Raw genomic sequence first — 23,473 nt, 5'->3', positions numbered from 1 at the left:
ATCTGTATTTTTCAGATTAATAAAGTAAGAGAAATGCATGCCAGACAAAAGGATAAAAACCCCCAGTTTAATAATATTGGGAACAATTTCTAACATTTAGAAATGGCCTATTAAAAAACCCAAACTACTAATTCTTTTATTGAGAAGGGTTTTTTTTAAGTTTAAATGTTATTAACTTTAATTTCTAAACCCCCTAATTACCTTTCTCCTCTATTTGATTCTTAATGCTGGGGAACATCATCATCACATTTTGATCGCCAACTGGTACAGCACATTCATAAACAACTTTAAAAAAGAGCAGAAAATATAAAGGAGCCCTATACCAAAATTCTTTCCAGCGACTGAAACAGCAACAGGCATTAAGTGTTGAATTAAACTGATCTTGTCCTGCCAGCATCACTGGCACTGACCTCATTTCAGCCTCTTTTTCAATAACATGTTCTCCATAGGTTCTGAATTGGAATTTTCTATCAAAATCTTGTGCAAATATGCCAACGTATAACTGTTTAAAGAAGACAGATCACATTTAGAAGCATTACTGACTATCTGTGTTCATTTCAGAAGCAAGTTACTGTTTTGTTCATAAAAAGGCAGGTGATAACTTAACCAGAAATACAAAAGGTGCAGTGGCGTTTCACCCTAATTTTTCCAATAAAAGGAAACAGTTTCATTAAATATTGTCATGACAAAACCTGAATCATTTTATCCCTCTTTGACTCCACAGTTGTACCTATAACTAACAACCGAGAGCAAATGACCTAGAAGTTCTTACCTTGCACGCCTGCCCGGGGGGCAGGGGGTAAGGGCAGCTGGAGCCAAGCCAGCAGGACCAACCCCACCGCTGGTGCGTGCCCAGTGCTGCCAGAAGCCCTCCGGGGCCAGCACCAGGCTGATGTGCCCGAAGGTGGGTCCCGTCCCACGGGGATGCTTATCACCAAGGGGCACACCAAGGCATAGCAGAGATGAAAGAGTGAAGTTGGTCAGGTGGGATGGGGGGAACCGTGGTCGGGACAGCACCGGTGGTGGGAGGGAACCCCCCCACCCCTACCCCAGCACAGCTGCCAAGGGTTCAGCAGGCAGGACGATCCCCCCCGCCCGGCTCGGGAGGCTGTGGGACAGCGCAGCGGGGCCATTCACAGCTTTGTGAGGGTCTCCCCATGCACAACGGCTCTTTCAAGGGGGGCCCTGGCATAACCTGACTGCTGTGCTATAACCCACCACAAACGTGCAGAGCAATTTAAATGGTTTGAAACACGGCTGCCTCCCTCCCCTCCCCAGGTAGTAGCATTAAAAACTGCAAGATAAGCCCCTTTTGCTTCATCTAATTGAGGTCTTATTTTTATCAGCGGTAGCCAAAGGCATACTCAAACCCAGACACCCAGGGGGTGCAGAGGGAATGTCCACCCATCCCATACGGTCCTGCATCTGAAATACTGCAGGGTGGTTTTGAATTCTACCTTATTATCTTGCCATCTTTTCAGATGGAGACTGCATTTTAAGAGCTGCCTTAGCATCATACTGGCATAAAAGAAAAGGCAGAAGGACCCCAGCCCTGTGTCAACCCTGGGGAAATTTTGATAGGGAAATTGATAACGTCCTCCCCAGGTGGAAAAAGGAAAAGGATACCTCTGCTAGCAGCTTTTCCTTCCCACAGGAATCACCGTGGAAAGCGGTATTTGCAATGCATGATATCTCACTGGATGTCAGACTGCTGAAAAATGGTTTGTTAAAGATAGCCTTTCATTTGTATCTGTGCTTAGGAGCCGAAATTAAAATGGCCTACGGCAACAACTGGTCTTTTCCATAGCAGAAGGGATGTCTTCTCACCTCGGAAACCAGCTGATGAAATGCAGGCTGGAAAGCCTAATATTGGACATCCAAGCTAAAAAAAACGTCACTGACAAAATCCTCCCCCGCTGCTGCTGAAACCTAAGAAATTGTAAAGGCAGCCACAAAATGATTTCAGAAGCTGCTCTCTAATGCAACAGGAAATAATCTGTAATTCCTGTCCAAGACACAGGTGCTAATGAGGAGACATCAAAACGCGTGCTCATTTGACCTCTCACATGGCAGGTGCTCTTCCACACAGAGCTTCACAATGGCTTCTACTATCAAAAGCATCTGCACGTTTCCAAATGTCCAAATTGGGCATTTTCCGCCCAGCTGAACCGCAGGTACATGTCAGTACCCACCACTCCTCCAAACCTGGAGATCATCCATCCATCCATCCATCCACCCATCCATCCATGCATCCAACCACCCGCCTCCCTGATAGACGACAGCCACACCAAATAATGTCCTGCTACAGCAGCACCACACAGGCAGCTCCAGGCTGGAACCACCAGCAGAGAGGATTAAGGTTCTGATTTACCCATCCAATGTGCTCCTCATAGCCACTCTCAAAACCAAATCTCATATTTAAAATGCTTCGACCTGCAGAGGCATGACTGCATCACTCCATTCACATGGCATCCTGCAACGTGAGCACTCTGATAGATGGAGACAGGTATTTCCTACTGCCACTTTCTTGAGGTTTATTTTCTTTTAAATGGGTGGTTCCAAAGTAATCTATTTTGTTGGAGGTCTGATATCAAATTGTCAAAAGAGCAGAGCAGGGAAAACCATAGAATCATTTAGGATGGGAAAGATGTTTAAGACCACTGAGTGCAACCGTTAGCCCAGCGATGCCCAGACCATCACTAACCCATGTCCCTCAGCACCGCATCTATATGTTTTTAAATACCCCCAGGGACGTTGACCCCACCACCCCCTGGGCAGCCTGTCCCAGTGCCTGACCACCCTTTCCATGAAGAAATGTTCCCCAGTGCCCAGTCTGACCCTGCCCCGGTGCACTTGAGGCCGTTCCCTCTGGTCCTGTCGCTTGTTACCTGGGAGCAGAGCCCGACCCCCCTGGCTGCAGCCCCCTTCCAGGGAGCTGTAGGGAGCGATCAGGGCCCCCCTGAGCCCCCTCCTCTCCAGGCTGAACCCCCCCCCCAGCTCCCCCAGCTGCCCCCATCGGGCTCGTGCCCCAGCCCCTGCCCAGCTCTGGCCCCTCTGTGTCCCTGTGCCCCCCAGCAGCGGTGCCAGCACGGGGCACAGGGGGACGGCGGCTGCCCGCGCCCACAGTGAGGGGCTTGCTCTAGCTTTCGCAGATGTGCTGGAGAAAAGCCAAAGGCAGACTTAAATCGGATACATTTTTCCATGCCCTTTTTCTTTTACTTTCTATAGCCAAACATCACCTTTTGCTCAGTACTGAATTCCTCCCTACCACAACTCACAATATCTCAGTAGAAATTCTGGGTAAAAAAGGATTAAAAAAAAATATAAAAATCAAGCCCTGCTGTAACCAAAGGGACCTTTGCTTAGAAGGCTGTGACACAAAAAGAAAAGCAATGGTAGAGAGAAAAAGAGAGGGGAAAAAACCCCAGAAAGAGTTCTGATCCAGGATTTTGAGTGTCGCATTTAGGAATTTGAAAATTAGAACATAAGCGATTTGGAAGCATTTTTTTAAACTGAAATATTAACATGTTTTAGAAAACTACAGAGCAGCAATTTAATCTGGCACTCTTTCTGAAATTGGAATTTTTAAATTATTCTATCCTGTCGTGCACTATTCTAGTCACCTTTACATGCATTTTGCTAATATTTCATTTAAAATGTATTGTGTTTTCAATAGCCCTTAGTACAGTGCTTTTAGAGCTTCAGCTCACCTAAATGCTTTAAAGCAACTACCTCCTCATCAGCCTAGAAAAACTTGCTGTCAAAGCAGAATATAAAAGCACAGAGTGCAGTGTATTCGCCACATATGTTATGTGGTGAATATGCATTGTTAGTACTCGCACACTCTTAAGAAAATGTACGCTTTCAGGGTGAAATATTAGAAATGTATTTAGTTCAACACAAATGCAATGGGTAACTTGCTCTTACAAGACTGCACAAAAAAAGAACTTAAGGGAGAAGCAAATTAAACAATGGCTAATCCCATGTGATAAATTTATGGTTCGAACTTGACTGCCTCTTACATGGGTTGTGAATTCACTTGTACATCATATTAGACATTCATTTGTCAGCATTATATTTATTTTTTCCATTTTTTTCCCTTCCTCTTGCAGGGGAACAGAAACCAATTATGTCAGAAACAGTCAAGCAAATTTTCTGTCACATACCGTACTCCTCCAGCATTAATTGGGCAGATATAATTAGAAAGGGACACAACCCTGCCCATCTCACACAAAGTTCCATTTCCATATGTAAGAGGACTCTGTCAGTGGGGTTGTTCTGCACTCATGGTATGTTTACCCTCTGCATGCTGTTAAAGCCAGCACACGCAGAACCCATGCTGCACTTCCACCAGGTGTGACCCATGATGTCTGTTCAGTCAGCACTACGAGTGATGACAAACACCAGTAGCTTTAACAGCTGACCTGCTCCTCCAGACCAAGGCAGCAAGTAGCTCATCCTTGCACGACTCAGAAGAAACGCAGCAGAAGACAAACAGGACTTGGAGATACCAATGGCTTCTGGAGACCTCTGCCCTCCAGGAATCCCACTGCCACCCATACAGAACATGGCTGGAGAGGGATGGTGGTTCACCTCGTTGGCTGGTTTGGCTTTTGTTACCCACCCTGAAGTCAGCAACATTTTGTCTTCTTCCATGGTTTCATTCCTACTATTGGACCAAGAAACCTCTCCTCATGGGCTGTTCCCCGAAGAGAACAGACTTACTTTTTCTCGAGACCAGGCATTCCTCCACCAGTGTTCCACTCAGAGCCCTGGGGCCAGAGCACCACGAGAAGATGCACCTGAGGAGGTATTTCACAAGGACGGAGGAAATCTACCGGCACCTCTCTCCCTTGCGATGCAATGGCCCTTCCTCCCAGCTGGAGGCAGAGCCCTGCTGGCGCTTCCCAAAAACGCTCGGGGCCACCCTAAACCTCTGACTCATGGGGATCATCAGCCTGGTGATGTTTTCTTAAAGATTTGTTTCATGCTTGCATCTTTTGGTTATATACACATTTTTACACATCTGTATTTAGTGTATATATAAGATATAAATAAATAAATATCTTTTTTACGCCATTAACGGGGCACTTGAGGTGTGCATAGACTTTTTTTTTAATGGTGCCTTAGATTATTTGGCTTGATAAGGGTTTTCCAGGATGGACTCAGAATGTTTTATGAGCGCATAGTGTGACAGCCACAGGACACATGCGACAACCCATGCAGAAATCAAGAGTTTTCCGACTTCACAGCTCATGATTGCAGGTTGGCACCTGATGATTGACCGAGATGTCTTGCACCCCTGAAAAAATCAAAGCACCAAAACAGCTTGTGGAAACAAGCAGGTTTGCAGTCAGAGTGAGCTGAGGTATAATAACAGTAAATTGCGCTGGAGATGAAACGCAGAACTCATACAGATAATTATATGGTCCCAGGTTTACTTCTCGGTGATAGTGAAAATGTAAACTGATTCTGTTGCTACAGAATTTAAATGGGAAGAAAGTTTAAAGATGGAAGAATTGGAAGATTATCCCAGAGCACACAAGAAAATAGGAACAATAGCTTACATAGTCTATGGTTACTCTCTACCACAGACATTTTAAGTAATTTATAAATAGTATGAAAAAATAACTGTTTTTCATACATATGACTATATATTCTGGCTTTTGAACTGAAGCAATTTACTTTTTACTACTGTATAATTTTGTGGTATCGGTAAAACTGTTCGGAGTAAATACCCACCCAGAATAGTTTTCTATTTTGTATACAAATCTTTAAAAGGAAAATAACATTATAAAGTATATTAACCTTATTTTTTCATTTATTTCAGCTAAATCAAATTAAATAAAACTACTGGTCCTGATTTATAGAAAGAAAAGTCTAAGCTCAAAATGCCTGCTTTAAGAGGTCAGCTGTGACCAAAGGTCTACTTGAAATACAGGTGCAAGACAGTCTTTACTCAAAAACCAGCACTGCAGGTACACACTCTTTTTTTCCTGATCACAGCCACTCATTAAAGTTTTTGATTCTTGGGTTTCTTCAGGGGAAAAAAACCCCAAAACGTTTGTTTAAAACTCTAAGTCTGATAAAAACTGAATCGCCTCCAAGTCTCATTTTTCAAGTGAACATGTACGTTTGAAATGATGAAAGTAAGAACATGAAAGAAAACTGCCCTGTCAGAGACTTGAGGGTAGCTACATTATTCTAAAGACCAAGATTTATTTAAGAGCTAGTTGCATAAAGTAAACTTATGCTTAATTAACGAGGAAAAAAAAGACAAACTGTGCTGTCACTTCATGGGCACAGGTTGACTGTCTACGCCAACCAAAGTGAGGGCTCTCCCAGCCAGGGAGTCCCTGGGTAGGCAGCTGTGTGCCAGGCTGAGTGGGACATGTCCTTTTTGGAGGGACACCTCAGCGCGTCGCACGGAGAGTGACGAAAGCCCCATGTCACGCTCCATTTTTAATGTACCTACTCCAATAAACTCACTCATATGGGGGCCCTGATTATATTTACATTAAACGTCCCCAGCTTTAACATAATGTTAGGTTATTTCATCAAAATATTTATGCGCAATATAACCCTTAACCATTATAAGATCAAATAGGAATATGTTTTTTATCTCATGTATTTGTACCTTGTTTGTAATTTGTATCTGCTATGTGCTCTATACTGAAACCTAAATGAAAATCACCAATAAAAAGGAAGAGCAATCTGCATGTTTAGAAGAGAGCGTTTCTCCTGAGGAATGATACTTGGCATTGGTGAGACAGAGGAACGTGATGAAGACACTTCATGGCACTGAGTCCTGTGCTCCAAAGGGCCCCTGCTGTCCACGCAGCCCCAGAGCACCTCTGCCAGGAGAGAATCACAGAACTGTTCTGGTTGGAAAAGACCTTTAATATCCAACTTTTAAGTACAACCCAGCACCACCAAACCCACCACTAAGCCATGTTCCTCTGCACTGCATTTATGTCTCTTAAATACCTCCAGGGACGGGGACTCCACTGTCTCTCTGGGCAACCTGCTGCCCTCCCATTGATGCCTTCTGAAGGCATCATTATGATCTTCATTATTATTATAAGAATATCATTATGATCTTCAGGGATCATAACGATAATCTGGCCAAATTCTACTTTTCCTGGACTAAATGCGTCAGAAGAACTTTCTTACTTGGTTGAAAACTAACGTTATGAGAATAACGTTCTGATGAAAACCTCATGGTCTTTGGGAAAGGAGGAGCCTTAACTAATATATTTTTACCTTGGGAACAGATTATAGAAGGTTTTAACAAATGGAAAGGATAGAATTTTGAAAGCACTTTTGCTGTTATGTCTCAACTTGTGCACACACATGTGGACATGTCTACACTTACCTTTATGTGCCTTACATTTACGCTTCCCTTTTTTTCAGACAGCTGTACAGAACATAATATGATCAGGATAGAATTTCTTACCTGGGGATATTATATAGAAGAAGTCTTTAAACTCATCCATCCAGACCTCTGCCAGTCTCCTGTTGTTCTTGTTGATGACATGTCCCGTGCCACCAGGGAAGGTGTAAGGTGTTGCCTTTCTGAAAACATGGCCAACATGCGAGCAGGTGACAATCTCAAGGGAGCCACCGCACTGCCAAATCTGAAATTAAAACATGCAGAAAAAATGTTGACTAAACCAAATACAAGCCACGCCGAGTTTATAGCAGTTGGGACTGCCAGGTTAGCAGCTACCTCCTGATTTATTTCCCCAGGTCACAATTCAAAGGGGAATCTCAAGAAAAAGTTTAAGGGAAACTCTTGATAGCGGTGAATGTGCACAGACTTTAACAACTGTCACAACGTGAATGCCTGTGTGGATGGTTCACTTGGTTCTGTGTCCTTACAACAAAAACACATGCAAAGCACCATCTGAGAAAAGCGTCATCCTATAATAGATTCAGTGTAGGGTATGGATGTTATTTGTTTGAATTTTCCAGGATTTCATAATATTTAAAGAAACAGAGAACTTTACTTGTGTGTGTGTATATAGATATATAGATATGGATATGTCTATGGACATATTTTTCAAAGCAGAATCATGCCCATGACCATCCCGAGCAAAGGCACAGCAGGGCTTGGTTACTATCACAGACAGCAATAGCAAGCAGCCAGCACAGGTACTCTGAGCACCACAGAACCACAGAAGTGAAATGCAGATGCAAAATGCATGTTCACATGGTGAGTACCATGATCAACTCCAAAAAAACCCCCAAAAAAGTTATAGAGAAAGAAAAGAATTTGATGAATTTCTAGATGCAAACTGTCCCTTTCCGCTACTGGAATTTATACTCTGAGTAAGCTCAGTGGTTTCAATACAGCTGCATAAGTATAAAAAAATTATATAATCCTGGCCTTTAATACCCTGTTGTTAAATGAAGTAATGTATTTTTCTGCCAGATGACAAGAGTCTTGCTATGATACACATCAGCTTGTGTGTTAACTTCTGTTCTGCCATTTCCCATCTTTCTAGGCTCTGAAAACAAGTAGAGAGGAAACGGAAGGAGGCTGGAGGTCCAAGCCTGCAGAACTGGAGCACACCGCAGGCAGTCGGGTGAACAAGAGGGGCAAACAAAGATTTCCATCGGATGCTTATGGGGTTACAAAGCTTTGCTGTTCTGCCAGACAATATCAGTCCCTCGGGATTCACTCTTCACTAAGGTTCACTGACATTTTTGGCATCACCAAAGGTATCGCCAGCTGCCCGGTTCCTTACTTAGGCTCGTCCCACCCTTCGCTTTAGTCTCCTCCTAAGCAGCCAGCAGGACTAAAATTTACAATGCCTCCTGGTAATAAACCACAAGAGTTTAAGAACCATTGGATGTTTTAAACAGGAACCCTGGTGCAGTCTTGTAATTAGAGCTCCTCGACACAGACGTTAAGTTACCATAGTAACTTAATGCAGATTTTATTTAATTAGGGCTAAATCCTTTTATATAATTTAATTAGTATGCTAAGTGATGTACTCTGTTGGGATAAGCAACGACAACATCAAAATATTCTTGTGTTTAACATCTTGTGTTTTGCAGCTCAGTGACAACTAGTCACTTCAGGTGAAACGTCAAGCTGATGGATGCCGAGGAACACGCAGCCATACGGAAAGGGAGCAGGCACTACAACTGCCATACACACTGCTGATGCACAGAGCAGCTTGCTGGGCAGGACAGCGATGGGCACGGGCAGTTTTAGGAGCACCTTAACCCATGGTCTGTGCCCAAGGACCAGCATTCCCCCCCGGCTGCTGCTGCTCTCCCCCTCCGACTGCTCTCCCTGGCAGGAAATTCCTCCCACGCTGCCGCTTCTTAAAATGTGTGTTCCTGTACATTTTTTAAGCACATTTTTGGCTGTCCTCAGTACAATCTGCTATCTATTACAGTTGTCATAGGAATGTGGATGAACCTGCACCCCAGTCAGAAGCAAAGGACCTTTATCTTTTCAGTATTAGTTTAAAACCCCAAACAAACCAACCTTCCTGAATATTCCCTGGTCAAATGACTATTTCCAGAAGTTCATCTGATGCTTTAGGACTGTGGGATTCCAGAGATCTGTTCACTGTACAGACAAGACACGCTACAGTAATACATTGGATCACTTCTCATGGCAACTACAGTGAACACCGAAACTGTTCCCAACACTTTGCTACCGAAGAGCTCTTTGTAAACACCTCAAGTCAGGTATCCAGTACCTGCCAGCTGCTTTTTCCCAAAGCTGGTGACTGCTCCATGTAATGCTCCAAAAATTACTGAGTAAAATTGCCATTAAATTTTATTATTATTTATTTTATTTTATTATTATTACTATTGTTGTTGCTGTTGTTATTATTATTGTTTGTTATTGTTATTGCTGCTGCAGTCATTTTAACATTCACTCTATTTTTTAATCCAGCAAAATTTCCAGGGATAGAATTTACTTGATCCTACAGCTTGGGAATCAGGTATTTCCAATGAACCATATCCTTCCTCCAACATGCCGAGACTTTTCGGAACATGGCAATGATTTTATTAATTATTGCTTTGCCACAGTCCTTCTAGTCATCTTAGTGCTCCCTTCCTGGGAAAAGAATTACAAACAGCCGGTGTCTCACCCTGGACGGCTACAACGAGACTTTCTGCCCACCAAAGCCCACGCTCAGCAAAGCTCTGCGACCCCTGTGCCAGGCACCCACCGGCAGCGCTTGCTGCGGGGGCAGCGCAGGCAGGAGCCCAGCCCTTAGGGTCAGCAATATTCCACTGTACTGGCCGCCCACACATCGTCACAGGCAATAAGGGCCCTGATGGCGACTAAAAGCACTGAGGGACGAAAGGCAGCTGGTTTGCAAATATACTGGTATGAGATTGACGTATCTCATTTTAAAAAAAATATTAAAGTTACCTTTAATTTTCACACTGAATTATTCATAAACCAGTTATCGTCACACAGTACTTTTTGAGGTTGAAGGTGTCTTCCTTCCCTTCTCCTCTGAAGTTTAACCCTTCTCCTTCTACCCGAATACATTCCCCAAAATCAGGCGTCCTTCCAACCATGGTACTTTGTTCATACTTCAAGTACCTCCCTGAATTTTCCAACCCAGCATATTCCACGAGTTCATTCCTTGCTTTTTGTGAAAAGTTATTTAATGGGAAAAAAACCAACATCCAACTGCAACTTTACAGTTAAGAAACTCTAATAGTGACCCATCCCTACCTGACATCTCACACTTCACCACCACCCATTTTCCCACCCACCCGTTTATACTGGTCCCCATCGTCTCCTGACTCAGGAGATAATTTCCAGCGTGCCCCTTATTGAAATGTTTCAGTGAAGAACCATCCAGCAGATCTGCCACATTTCCTTGGTCTGGAAAATGACCTGTCAAATCCAGCATGCGATAATTTACCTTCTATAAACCCATGCAAGACTAACCCATTTTCTATTTATCTTTTTGCTTACAAATATTAATTCCTTCAAAGTTTGCAGTAAAACATTGCGCGCCATGGAATTAAAACGAAGGCTTGTATTTGCCTTACTTTATCCCTTTGTCATAATTTATCCCTTTTTAAATATAGGCATTAATTATTTAGAACTACCTTTGCTTTCACAGACATTTTAAAACCATTCCTATTATTGCACAGAGCGAGTGCATTAAACCCTGTCTGATCCCTGTCTGATTTTTTCCCCCACTCACTATAATTTTTGAGCACTGAGTCACAGTCAGTTCCCACAAATCTCAATGTAAGACAATCACAAATATTTAAGGCTAATAATAATTTGTATGCAAATACAAATAAAATGACTGTGAGGCTTTACTCTGAATTTTAAAACAAGTAGAAAAATTACTCTGATGCTTGTTCATGCTTGGGTGGCAGGAGTACTTATCATCTACCTCATCCTAAAAGGAAACACACACGCCAACCTGCCATTCGCCGGCGAATCTCTCCAGCCCGCTTAAAAGCAAACCCCATCATAACTCAAGATTTAGATTAAAATAAAACTAAAATTTCAGGTTGCAGAGATACAAAACACCAAAAGCAAATGCTTTACATGTTAATAATCCCATTGACTTCAGTTTAGAAAAATATTTTTTTACATAAAGGGGCTCTTCTGGTTCAGGTGTGCGCTTATTGATGATGGTGTTAGATTAAACATCTCTCACATATACGCTCAGATCAAAGCTACGGTAAAATAATCCCCAGAGATTACTGCAGTAGGAACGTAAGTTAATACGTAAGCACAGTTAGTATTAAATAAGTTAAAATAGCTTGCTGGTATGCAGTGATGGGTAAGTAATGATTAGGAAAAAAAAACCAACCAACTGAAAACTCTTAATACCAAATATGTCTCTAATGACACCAACTGAACTGCTGCATCCTGAATATTTTCCCTATAGAAAGATAAGAACCCTGACATAGGGGAAAACTAATGCAGTCCAAAGAAAGGGAAAAACGTTGTGTGAAAAATGCTTTAAATGTAAGCTCACAAACATATTTCGAGTACAATTTGTGGGCAAACTGTGCTCCTAAAATTAGTTAACAAACAGCTAAGGAATACTGAAAAGCACCGAGATAGCTTTTTAATCTGTTTGCCAGGTGATTAGGGATTTATATATCCCAAATTCTACACACAAAATTAATTTCAATGTCACAGTGTACTTCTGAAAATAATCTTGCACGCACGCAACCTTTCCAGCCTCGCCAGGAGCTGCACACTGCTCTGCCTGTAATTACACAGCGCTGGTCTTCCAGTCACCCAAATCAACGGTTCTGCTAAAACCGTTTACTTAAGCGTGTTTAAATGCTCTCTTACACCTATAATTTTGCAGCTGAAAGTTGAGAGCTTACATACAGTCAGGCTGAAAAATTGCTGTTAATTACCCTTTGTGCATATCTGGAAAAGCTTCATCAATAGCATCCAGGCTCATCAGCTATTCCTTCCACAATGCAGCGACCATTGGGATGCAGCTCTGGGCTCCAGCAGCAGCGGCCGCAGCTGGGACGGAGCGAGGGGGCTGCTGTTTGCCCACGCCTGTTTCCTCGCACCGAAACAGCTCCTGGTACCATAAAATGGTTTGCTCATGCTTTAATAAGAGTATTTTTAAAGACTGGATGCTACACTAAGTTGGAAAAGAATTAAACATCCTCGCATCTTATTGATTCACTGTAAGAGTTCCTCCAACAGTCCAACCAGACATTTCAGAGACCAAGAGCGGCATGGAACTGTATCACACCGCTCAGGCAACACATGGAAACCCTTGTGTCCCTCTTCCGCGCCTCCAACAGCTGCTGGAAAACCAAAAGTAAACAGCATTTTATTCCTGTTCAGAGTACGCATTTGCTTTTTCTAGCCTTGCTTTGGCCTACTTGGATTATTTTAAAGAATGATTTTTATTTTTTTTTTTCTGATGGACAGATTATTTTTAATACTCTTTCCAAAGCTACATGAGCTGCTTTCTGACTATCAAGTTTTCAGGACACTCTCTGACTGGGATAAAACACTTAGGGAACTTAACAGAAAAATTAAAAAGGTGAACGAATCCTATGAACGAAAATACGGCAAATGTTTAAGAATAAATGAGGTTTTCATTTACTAGAGTAGACCCTTACAGCTGTAGGACATTCCTGCCAGGATTATTTTTTTTTCCCATTATTAAAATACATCCTCCAAGAGGCATCATTAAAGACCGCTCAGCAACGAGCAGCGGCACAGCTCAAAGACGAAACATCGGTTCAGCCAGAAGCAAGGGAAGGGCACACAGCCGTGCACACTGCCACGCTGCGCCCGGGATCTTATGGGAACCAAGGGGCTGTCACGACACGACAGACCGATCGTGATGCCGTGCTGCGAGTCCTTGCCGGCACTCAGCCCCGGTGCTGCCCGGCCAAGCGGTGGGAGGCATGGGGACCCTCCGTCCCTGCGGGTGCTGCTCTGGCATGGGGACCCTCCATCCCTGCGCCCTCCCCAGGGCATCGCGTCCAGCCCAGAAATGCCTGTGTGCCTCTCTGAAACCAAAAATACCGTGAACCCTTTTAACCATTCCACTGGGGGTAACGCCGCTGCTGGCCACAGATCAGAGGGCGCAGACGTAAGCCAGGGACAGACAGCAAAGGCACTTACCACATTTTTTGAGGCTGCGGGGATTAACATGACAGGGCTTTTTGGTTTTCTTCTCTGAATAACAGACCAACACCCCTCTCCTACGTGATGATAGAAACATCCAATATAGTGAGAGCTCCAGGAACATCCTGACTCCTGTTCCAGTCGTTTCCCAAACTAGGCCTTAGTCTCAGTGTGTTCCTGACCGCAACAAGATACTCCAGAAACCTGCCGAGTAATTGCAGTTTTGTCACGTGGCTGCCAGAGGAACCTCCCCAGTCCCTCGGCACTCTTTGCTACCAATTTTCTGCAGATGTTAAACATCAGATAGGTTTTTAAATGCAGAGGCCTTGGTATTTTATTGATCTGGTTGTCCTTGATGTACTTGACTCTCCGGCTGGTTTTCTTTACAGATGGAGGCTCTAAATACCAAGAAACAGCATCGCGTGGCGGCCTGGCATTTCCATGGTAATCCCTGGTGCTGGAAGCACGTAATTTTATTTCTATTCTTGACACCATGCCCTTTTATTAAGTTGCTGCACACATTCCAGGCCGGTAGTGTTTCTTGAAGTTTAAGCAGGAAAATCTTCTGAAGACATAAAATCGTGTTCTCTAATATGATGCCCCAAAATTCATGCGATTCCTTCTCCCCTTGCTCCCTCCACCTCCATCTTAACGTATAAAATAAGAATCATGGCAAAGCTGCATTCCTGCTTTTATCACTAGGGCTTTCTGTGGAGAGTGGCTGTCGTTGGTCTTTTGTCTTTCCACATATTTTTGACTGAGATTTTTAATTTAAAGCTGAAATTAATATCTCATGACAGTATTCTCACAAAATTTATACAAGTTAAGCCCATCGCCGGCTTGCTCAGCATTGAGATATCCAAGTCCAATTTGAAACAGCACTCAAGCAATGATTAATTAGGGATGGAAGATATATTATCTATATTATATAAATTACGGAAGTGCCCAGGGAGGAGAGCCAGAGGAACTGTACCAAAGGCAGAGGTAACGGCTCAACGTGCACTACACAGAACTGCAAACCCCAAATTATCCCGACCAGGAGCCGGCTGACCCGTGCCAGGAGCCCCACGGAGCTTCCCACGCAGCTGCCAAGAGCCAGAGCAGAACAGCACCAGATAAAGACAAAACACCACCACTAAATTGCTGAACTTCTCAGGAAAGGTTTTGCAAAATATATTAGCGTTATTCGAGCCAGACTATGCATTATGAATATCCTATTTAGAGCACTTCTCTACCATATGTTGGGAGCTGAACACAGGCTTGCATGCCGCTCTCAGCGGAAGATCAAATGCTTTCGGCTGAAATGAATCTATTATGCCAGGGAGCAGGAAAAGGCCGTGGAATTGTAAATTGTTTTGTTCTGTTGCACTTACAAGGCCGGACAGAAAAACGATCAATATTTGTATCTTTGTTAACAAAGATAGCCACTGCCAAAAGGAGCCCACAGAGAAACAGCTTCCATGTACTCTCCAGTACGGACTCTTAACAAAAATCGCCTTGTTTGTCCCTCTGAGTTACAGTTGGGTTTTCAGGGATTATCATTTTCATGATGGAAAGCCAGTGTTCTTCCAAAATGAGAGTTAAGTATTTTAGACCCTTCACTAACGAGAATGGGACCTTCCCGCAGTAATGACCCAAAACGGGTCCTGCAAAAGGTTTTCTGTAAGCGATAACAAACGCCGGCAAGAGCCAACGGCTCCGAGGTTCCCTCTGCCAGCGCTCAATGCGCATCAGCAATTCTCATCTTAACATTTCAGTGGACTAGGTGACCCTCACCTTGCAGAAATCACACACTGATAGTCGGTGAAGAACAAACAGTAGTAACATGCGGGTTTGGTTGGAGAGAGGCACACATTTAACACTTTAAAGTGCTGCTAGTCACTCTGCTCCAGGGATCACTTCTAAAGACATGAAAAACAAGCCTGCTAACAGGCTGAAGTTAAAAATAAGCTCCTTTGTAGGGGCCTACATCCATCCAAGAGATATTTTTAGGGGTCTATACACCAAAAACTGTTGAAATCCACCAATTTAAAATATTAATACTCAGAAGTAGTAACTCTACCCTTCTATTTTACCGGGAAGTGAACAACTACGGTTTATAGAAAATGGGCTGAAAATGCTTTCAAATTCTCAGTTGATCTTCTCTAGAAATACCTGCTTCACAAAAATCTTCAAAGGAGTTTCTGTGAATAGAAAATAGTCCACCAGCCCTGGCTGAAGACAAAAAGACATAAAAAAAAAAAAAAGAACAGAAGGATATCCCCATGATGTGCTACGTACCACATCGGTATACCAGGGTTTATTTTGCATACTTACTTAAAATGCATAAATTGTGACACATCAGAGATGTTCAAAGTAATTTTCAGCATCCTTTCTAACAATTACTTATTAAAGACTCAATTTTCCAATTTTCTTTTATATCTAAAGGACAATTACTAAATGCATTTCACTAAAAGGCATTTTATTCTTGTCATGGTCAATGTACCTATCTCCAGCAGAAACACAGTCACTTTTCTCCAAGATGTGAAATTTCTCTGCGAGCTCAGCTCTCACACAGAATAAAAATCCCAGACAGAGCTTGAAAGTTCACGATGACATAAACTTTCAAAAACTTCTGTTAAAACATATATTTGAATTTATTTATTTTTTTATACTGTATGAATTTGTAACTTGTTTATGTCAGCTAGGACTTGCACTAGCTGACAGAAAGTCTTATTTCTTTTACAAGGAAAGAAAGGTATTACTGAAATACATATTATTTTGAAAGTGTAAAAATTTCCAAACAGTAATACAATGTTTCATGCAGTAAAAAGGACCGAAATACTATAATGAGGCATTCCCAAATATCTTGAGAATTTAAATTAACCCATGACTTGCAAGACAGCTAAAGCAGAACTGCCCTGTCTGCAGTGTAGGAACCGTTACCGCACAACTGTGTGTGTTGACATAAAATGAAGGAAAACGGCAATTACCCTAAAAGACATTTCAAGATTCTCTCCACCCCAGATATCCATTCCTGCATCGTAAGTTCCTATCTCTTCAAAGTAGTTTCTGTCAATAGAAAATAGGCCACCAGCCATAGTAGGGGTCCTAGTTGAAAACAAACAGAAAAAAAAAAAAAAAAAAGGGAAAAAGAAAAGAAAAAATATCTTTTGAAAGACACTGTGGAATTTATTAAGTGACACTACTATACATTTCACTACCTCAGACATTTTGACTATAAATACACTCTATGCACAGCAACTTCAATACAAACTACTAACGACAATCACACGGTTTTGAGCGTGCGGGCTGTGTGCACCTCTCGGGCAGCGCTCCCCCAAGCCGATGAGAGCACTGCCCGAGCGAGAACTGCAGCACTGCTTCCTACCCGCAAAATTACATTTCCATAGATTATTTCAAGAGTATTGTGATGGTAAAGTGGATGGAATTTTGGCCTTCTGCATCCAGAACAGCAGTTAAAATCCAGTCTGAAATGCTTAGTGAAGAGAGTTTAATGCCTCAGCTTTGCCTTAGAGGGAGACTAAATGTGCATAAAATTACCAGGAATAATCTCTCTTAACAGGATTATAAATCCTTACAACAGGCAAATCCAGTCAGAGTGCAACTTCTCTTTGTGTAAAGATGTCCTATTTCCCTGTAAATATCTGCTCTGTGTTTTTTCAGCATTTAAAGTCTACATGAAATGAAAAATGCTCACCCCAGCTAGCAGGAACACAGCTCTGAGTTACTGCGCCTGTATGTACCCTCCAAACCACAGCCCTCTCACAAGATGGACGGTGCCTACACACAAACTCGAGTGCACAGCTAAAGGGGATGCCCCAAGGACAGGGTTTAAGCCCAGATGTGTCCCTGCAGGTGCCCCAGCATCTGCTGTCAGGAGAGCTCAGGCAGGGTGTGGGGTGACAGCACCTATCACCAGTGACAGCTTTAAGGACGCCGAGCTCTCAGCATCCCCACAGCGACAGACGGGCTCTGGAGTAAGGACGCCGAGCTCTCAGCATCCCCACAGCGACAGACGGGCTCTGGAGTAAGGACGCCGAGCTCTCAGCATCCCCAAAGTGACAGACGAGCTCTGGAGTAAGGACGCCGAGCTCTCAGCATCCCCACAGTGACAGACGGGCTCTGGAGTAAGGACGCCGAGCTCTCAGCATCCCCACAGTGACAGACGGGCTCTGGAGTAAGGACGCCGAGCTCTCAGCATCCCCACAGTGACAGACGGGCTCTGGAGTAAGGACGCCGAGCTCTCAGCATCCCCACAGTGACAGACGGGCTCTGGAGTAAGGATGCCGATCTCTCAGCATCCCCACAGCGACAGACGGGCTCTGGTGTGAGGATGCTGAGCTCTCAGCATCCCCACAGTGATGGGCTTTGCTGGTGAGGACTTCCGGGCACATTACTGTAGCTGCAGATCAAGCCTTTCTGGTCAAGTACCAGTCACGTTCCTGTCCTCAGCTTCGAAAACAACTGCAAAGTGGGTGAGACTGGATTTTGAAAACGTGTAACGTAAGGCAAGCTGAATGCATATGAGTACAATGATACAACCATGGCAGTAACTATGGCCTGTATGCAAGGGATTCAGTCACAAAACTGAACTCATTCTTTCAGTTATTTAATAAACTGCTTGTGCAGACCGCTAGGAATATCTGATATCCTATGGTCAGATCAGGCACCTGAATCTGTACAAGTGAAGCATTTCCAGCATCAGCACTTCTGCCCATCTGAAGCTCAGCTTCTCCAAGAGCTCCTGTGTTTGGAGACAGCCTTAGGCAAACGCAGAAATAAAACAAGCCTACAGAATTTTTCCAAAAAGCAACAGCAACAAAACTGCTCATGTGCAATGCAGGAAAAAGGTGGCAGAGGGGCTTCAAGGGTGCTCCAGCTCGTGGTGGAACCTGAATCGCTTGGGCATTTCTTAGATCTTTCTTTAGGAGTTTTCATATGCCCTACAGGCAAAAAGAATTAGATAAAGCACCCCCCTATTTGCACACAGAATCGGGGTGTAAGGTGTGGGTTAGTGTGTGTGTTACACACGCACACACAGAGTACGTGGGGACTGCAGGGACGGGGCTGTGGTACACAGATTCTTCTGCGGTGGCACTGGACACAGCCCAGGCAGTAAGAAGCCCTCACTTATTCTCAACAAAACCTGGTAATTTTCCTGCTGTGCAATTATTTCCCCTTCTGCACGAGCTGACTATCATTACTCCCCCCCAAAAAAACCCCACAAACCCACAAAACAAACAGCGCAGTTTAGCAATGAAATAATGCTGGACCCTGAGTTTACCAACCCTTCATTTCTATTTTTCTCCCTCTTCTCTCAGCACTGAAAGCTCAGTTAATTAACTGTCTGTCATTCAGACGAGGCTAAACCTTCCCAGGTTTCCAAGCCGCTTTGCTGCCCTCTGCCTTGCTGGGTCTCTGCCCCCCACAACCCTGCCACCCCCCGAGCTCCCCTGAGCCATGCGGCGAGTGGAGCTGGGGAGAGTGGCCAGCGGCGAGACCCTCCGCCTGCTGCCAGCGTGGAAGCCAAACGCCGCCCAGCATGGGCAGCATAAAATAAAGCAGACTCTGAAGTCATTCTTAAGTGAGCCAGTTTTGTGGCGGATGATTACCAATGCAAAAATACTGTATTTAAAATAAATTTCTATTCCTGATTCCCTGACAACCCCGTAAGTCCAGGCAAAGCTACGTACCCCGATACCAAAAGCTGCGTCGGTACGTGGTGTACACACCTGCCTGACAAGGGGCCGCTTTCCCACAGGACTCACAGACATTTGGAGAGAGCCTGTTCCCAGCGCTGCATGCCCAGACCCCAGCTCCAGCCCACAACGATTTCCTACCCTCACCAACCTCACTGAAATTAGGAGTGCCACCGGTTTCGGACAACTAAAACCATCCCCACTCCTCTGTCTGCAACAGAAACCTCCTCTCCTCCCTCCTCCTCTCACTCCTTCCCCTGCAGGAGGTCAGCCTTTGCCCGAATGGTACAAAATTTCCCATTTTTGCAAAGATTTGGTCTTAAGCCATTTTTGAATGATGCAACTGAACTGCACACGCAGATCTGGATTCTTCTGAAATGTCATCAGCAACTGTTTATGAAAAACAGTGTTTCCCTAATAACTACTAACTGAAAGTGCTGAGTTTCATGCTGTAAAATGTAAGTAACTACACACCAACAAACACCACAGATTCTTAAATAACTGAAACGCAGCAGGCAGGACTATTCTTTGTTATGTAAATTTAATGTTACACAAACAGATCTGCAGAGCTCTCACTGTAAAGCCAGCTGAAACAGTACTAGGAGAAAGCGTAAGTGTTCCTACGGTTTTTGTCTAAGCTTTGTGCCTATGAGCTATATTTTGCCTACGTGGAGCCATACTAACTACTACACTAATGTGTTATGATTAACTCGAATCATCATGCAACCCCCCTTTTAATTTTATTTTGAAGATAACGTCTGCTACTCATTTCTGCAATTATTAGCGGCAAGCAGGATTCCCACCCCTGCGCCTGCACCTTTCACGTCCCATAAGAGGAGCTGCACAACGTGAGGTACCGCAGCAATCCCCGGGCTAGCTGCATCCCACCGGTGGTGCCTCACGCCATGCCGGGGAGGGAAGCGAGGAGGGGGTGGCACGGAGCAGCCCCTGCTGTGGCCGGGGATGGTCAGCTCAGGTCCCCCAGGCTGGGAGCTCCCTAAAGCCACGTTAGGTCACTTCATCCTGCACCCTCCAAGCTCCCCATCAGGTGCATCCACTCCAAGGGCCCCAATGGTCACCACAGCCACACCACTAACGAATGAGACTATATGATTTATGTAGCTTGGAATAAGGTTTTCACACCAGTTTAAAATATGGCTGTACATCATCTAGGCAGTATTAACTGCAGCCAATAAGTTTAATCAGCCATAATAACAATAATAAGATAAATACAATATGCTCCTAATATTTGATGTTGTATTTTTCTTCTCAACAACCAATTTATACTTGAGAAAAGATTTTCCAGAAGAAAACATATATTTTTTATGATTTATAATACTAGCCTGGAGTGCCTTCAGCTTAACAAAAATTCAGGCAAGTATGGAAATATCCATAGAAATGTGCCGTGCAGAGGCTGTAAATGCCCAGCACAGAAACACTTTATGTTTTTAATACTGTAGATGTATAGAAGACAAGGTGTTTGTCAACTGATCTTGGTGCAGACCAGTTTTCTATTGCCACAGGCAAAAACAGAGGAGATATGAGTTCACTTGAAGACAAAAGAAAATCTGCAAAGTACAAATACGGGGCAGATATTTTTCAGTGGAAAAAGAAGAAGGGAAGGTTTAGCAGGACCGCTGGCTTTATGGTACTGCCCAAGAACGCTTCCCATGGAGCCAGGCCACACCTGAGAGGGAGCTGCGCTGCCCAGAGCTCTCAGGTTTCCTCATTCCCAGACCTACCCATCACCCCTGATACCTGCAGGAGGCTTTTTTTGCTTTAATCTCCACCTCTGCACAGGGCAACCATCTGGGTTTTGCTCCCAGGGAGCCCTCTGGGAACAGAAATGGGCTTTGCACTTACAATAACACATTTTGACAAGGGCTAATCATTTACAAGGTTTGCAAAGCCGGAGGTTACCCCAGTGACAGTGGAAGTCACAGCATTTACTCTACGGGGAAACAGCACAAAATCCAGAGGTGCATCAGAAAAGCACCGAATAGCCTTCACTATTCAGACAAAAAACCCCAAACATATATTACCCACTGACGTGGGTCCTTGGGGGTTGCTGTACCTTCAAAGTGTTGTACCCCTAAAGCAACACTGGGAAGCCCCTGCAAGCTCCACGGCTCAGGTGACATTTGTACTCAAAGCCACATTACATATTTGATTTCCGCAAATACACTTGAAAAAATCCATTTTGGCTGATCCTAACAAACCTCAGAGAATGAAACACTTGTCTTGAACAGCTCTGTCTCCAGGAACAATCTTTTCTTCAGGGATTATCTTCTAGTTGTCCCCTACCTCTTCTAACTTCATAGTTCTGGTCCTAGCAAAGACACCTCGTGAACTGAAAGCTTCCTGATGTCACTTCTGCTTCTGATCATTGTACGTGTAAACCAAAAATAATTCTAACTAAGTTTAAAAAAAAAATCCCAAGAAATGCCAGTATCTGATGACCACCAACTTCCATCCTCCCTCTCCCCAGGTGGGGAGTGCTGATGGGGTAGGGGCAGAGATGGTCCGACCTGCTGCCCAGGACAGCTCCCCACTGATAGTGCTGCCCACCCCCACCTACCGCCTTTAAACCAGGAGTGGTCGCCAACTGGGAAAGCTTTTGCTACCTTCACAAAACCTGTGATTCCTCGGGTAAGAATTACTGGTTTAGACTATTCTGGGAAGGTTACGCCATCACGGTGTTAGCTGACCTGAGAGTGAGCTAGGCAAGGGAAGAAGAAGAAAATGAGAATGAGAGAAGGGATGTTAGACCAGGGTTTAAGAACCAGAAAAAGAAAATAAGGGGCAAAAGCGGTAAGGACTAGCGCATGAAGAGCAGGAATAGCATCCACGTACAGATCTCTGATCAGAACCCGATCTGACCAAAGCAAAGCATCACTAATCAGTATGAGAGGCACCTATGAGTCCCCACCGTTCTGTTTGCTAAAAATATGACAACCAATCTAACTTTTCTAATGGTTGTCAGTAAGAAAGCTCTTCCGCAGCTGTACTGCATGACAATTAGTTGTAGGTCTTTAATATCGAGTCACTGAATTAATTAACCTTTTCCCACTAAATCTAGAGATTCCAAGAAAGGCGACTATTTGATTCAAATACATAACTTAGGAATTTAACAGTTCCTTGAACTCCCTAGGCAAACAAGCAAACAGCCTTTCACATGCACGAACGGGAGAGAATTGGGCAGGCAACCTTTTGGGAGGGTACAGCACCTTCCATGGTAACTTCGTCAGGCTTAATGGCCACAGCGTACGTGACGGCTGAACCCTGTTCATACCAACTGGCAAGCTCTCAGCAGCAAGCTCTCCTAATCTTTTCCATAAAAATACTTATACAACAATACAAATTATACGTAAATAGTAAGTTGTATATAAAATAATTCACAGTTTGAAAACGCGTTATGATTTTAAATCAAAAAAGCAAAGGTAGGAATTTATCAATGTTATTATGGAAGATAAATACTTTGAGTAAAACTGTAAATTACGTGGATTTTAATGTAACAAAAAGCAGAATTTGAGTGCAATGGTAATGTTACGCAAACATGCACACAAACGTGTAATCCAATGATGTTTGCATTCTACACCTATTTCACTGATTATAAAGAAAAAACATGAGTAAAGACATAGTCAATCTACATGAGACTGAAATAATGTTACAGAATGGAGGAAGCAACATGGATTAAAGCATATGAACTCATCAATTTGTTTCTGAATTTTTGGTATGGGTTAGGCTTTGGCTTCTTTTTATTGCCTCATTTTTTGAATACTCAGTGGCAGCAGCTGCCAAGAACCATTCTTAGGTGAAGTATTATACATTTTCTCTTTGGATGCAGAATTTGTGATTGTGTTTCCTACACCTCAGGACTGATGGGCTGCCGCAGTCTCTCTGATTGCGTTTGATAAACATCTGGAAATACCAGCTAGCACTGAAAGCAGCCAATAACTTACTAAATGTTGTTTCCCATAGGAATGCTGTTATACTCGGGCAGTTCCACAGCTCGCTTGCTTTGCTGGTTCCCCTCCCATCAGGTAAAAAGGAAAATGAAACAGGGAGTACCTTCTTCTGACACCAAAGAGACTGGAATGCCTCCACTATGTGATCAGACAGGGCATCCATATGTCTAAAAGCT

General features: G+C 43.6%; 1 protein-coding gene across 6 annotated transcripts in view; it reads right to left on the bottom strand.

Moving 5' to 3' along the window:
- Window positions 1-23,473, bottom strand: part of GALNT13 (polypeptide N-acetylgalactosaminyltransferase 13) — a 158,461-nt gene that overhangs the window by 46,885 nt on the left and 88,103 nt on the right. For all 6 annotated transcript variants that reach the window (XR_008733679.1, XR_008733676.1, XR_003560646.2 and 3 more), the window contains exons 8-9: window positions 16,600-16,717; window positions 7,457-7,637 (exon numbers count right to left, since the gene is read on the bottom strand). Coding sequence is in view for 2 of the 6 variants with exons in the window: in XM_055719318.1 (XP_055575293.1) it covers window positions 7,457-7,637; window positions 16,600-16,717 (299 nt within the window). In the remaining 4 variants the exon portion in view is untranslated. The remainder of the gene's footprint in view (window positions 1-7,456; window positions 7,638-16,599; window positions 16,718-23,473) is intronic.

The sequence above is a fragment of the Falco cherrug genome, chromosome 8 (genome assembly GCF_023634085.1).
Source record: "Falco cherrug isolate bFalChe1 chromosome 8, bFalChe1.pri, whole genome shotgun sequence".
Lineage (NCBI taxonomy): Eukaryota > Metazoa > Chordata > Aves > Falconiformes > Falconidae > Falco > Falco cherrug.
This window is presented reverse-complemented; position numbering and strand designations above follow the sequence as displayed.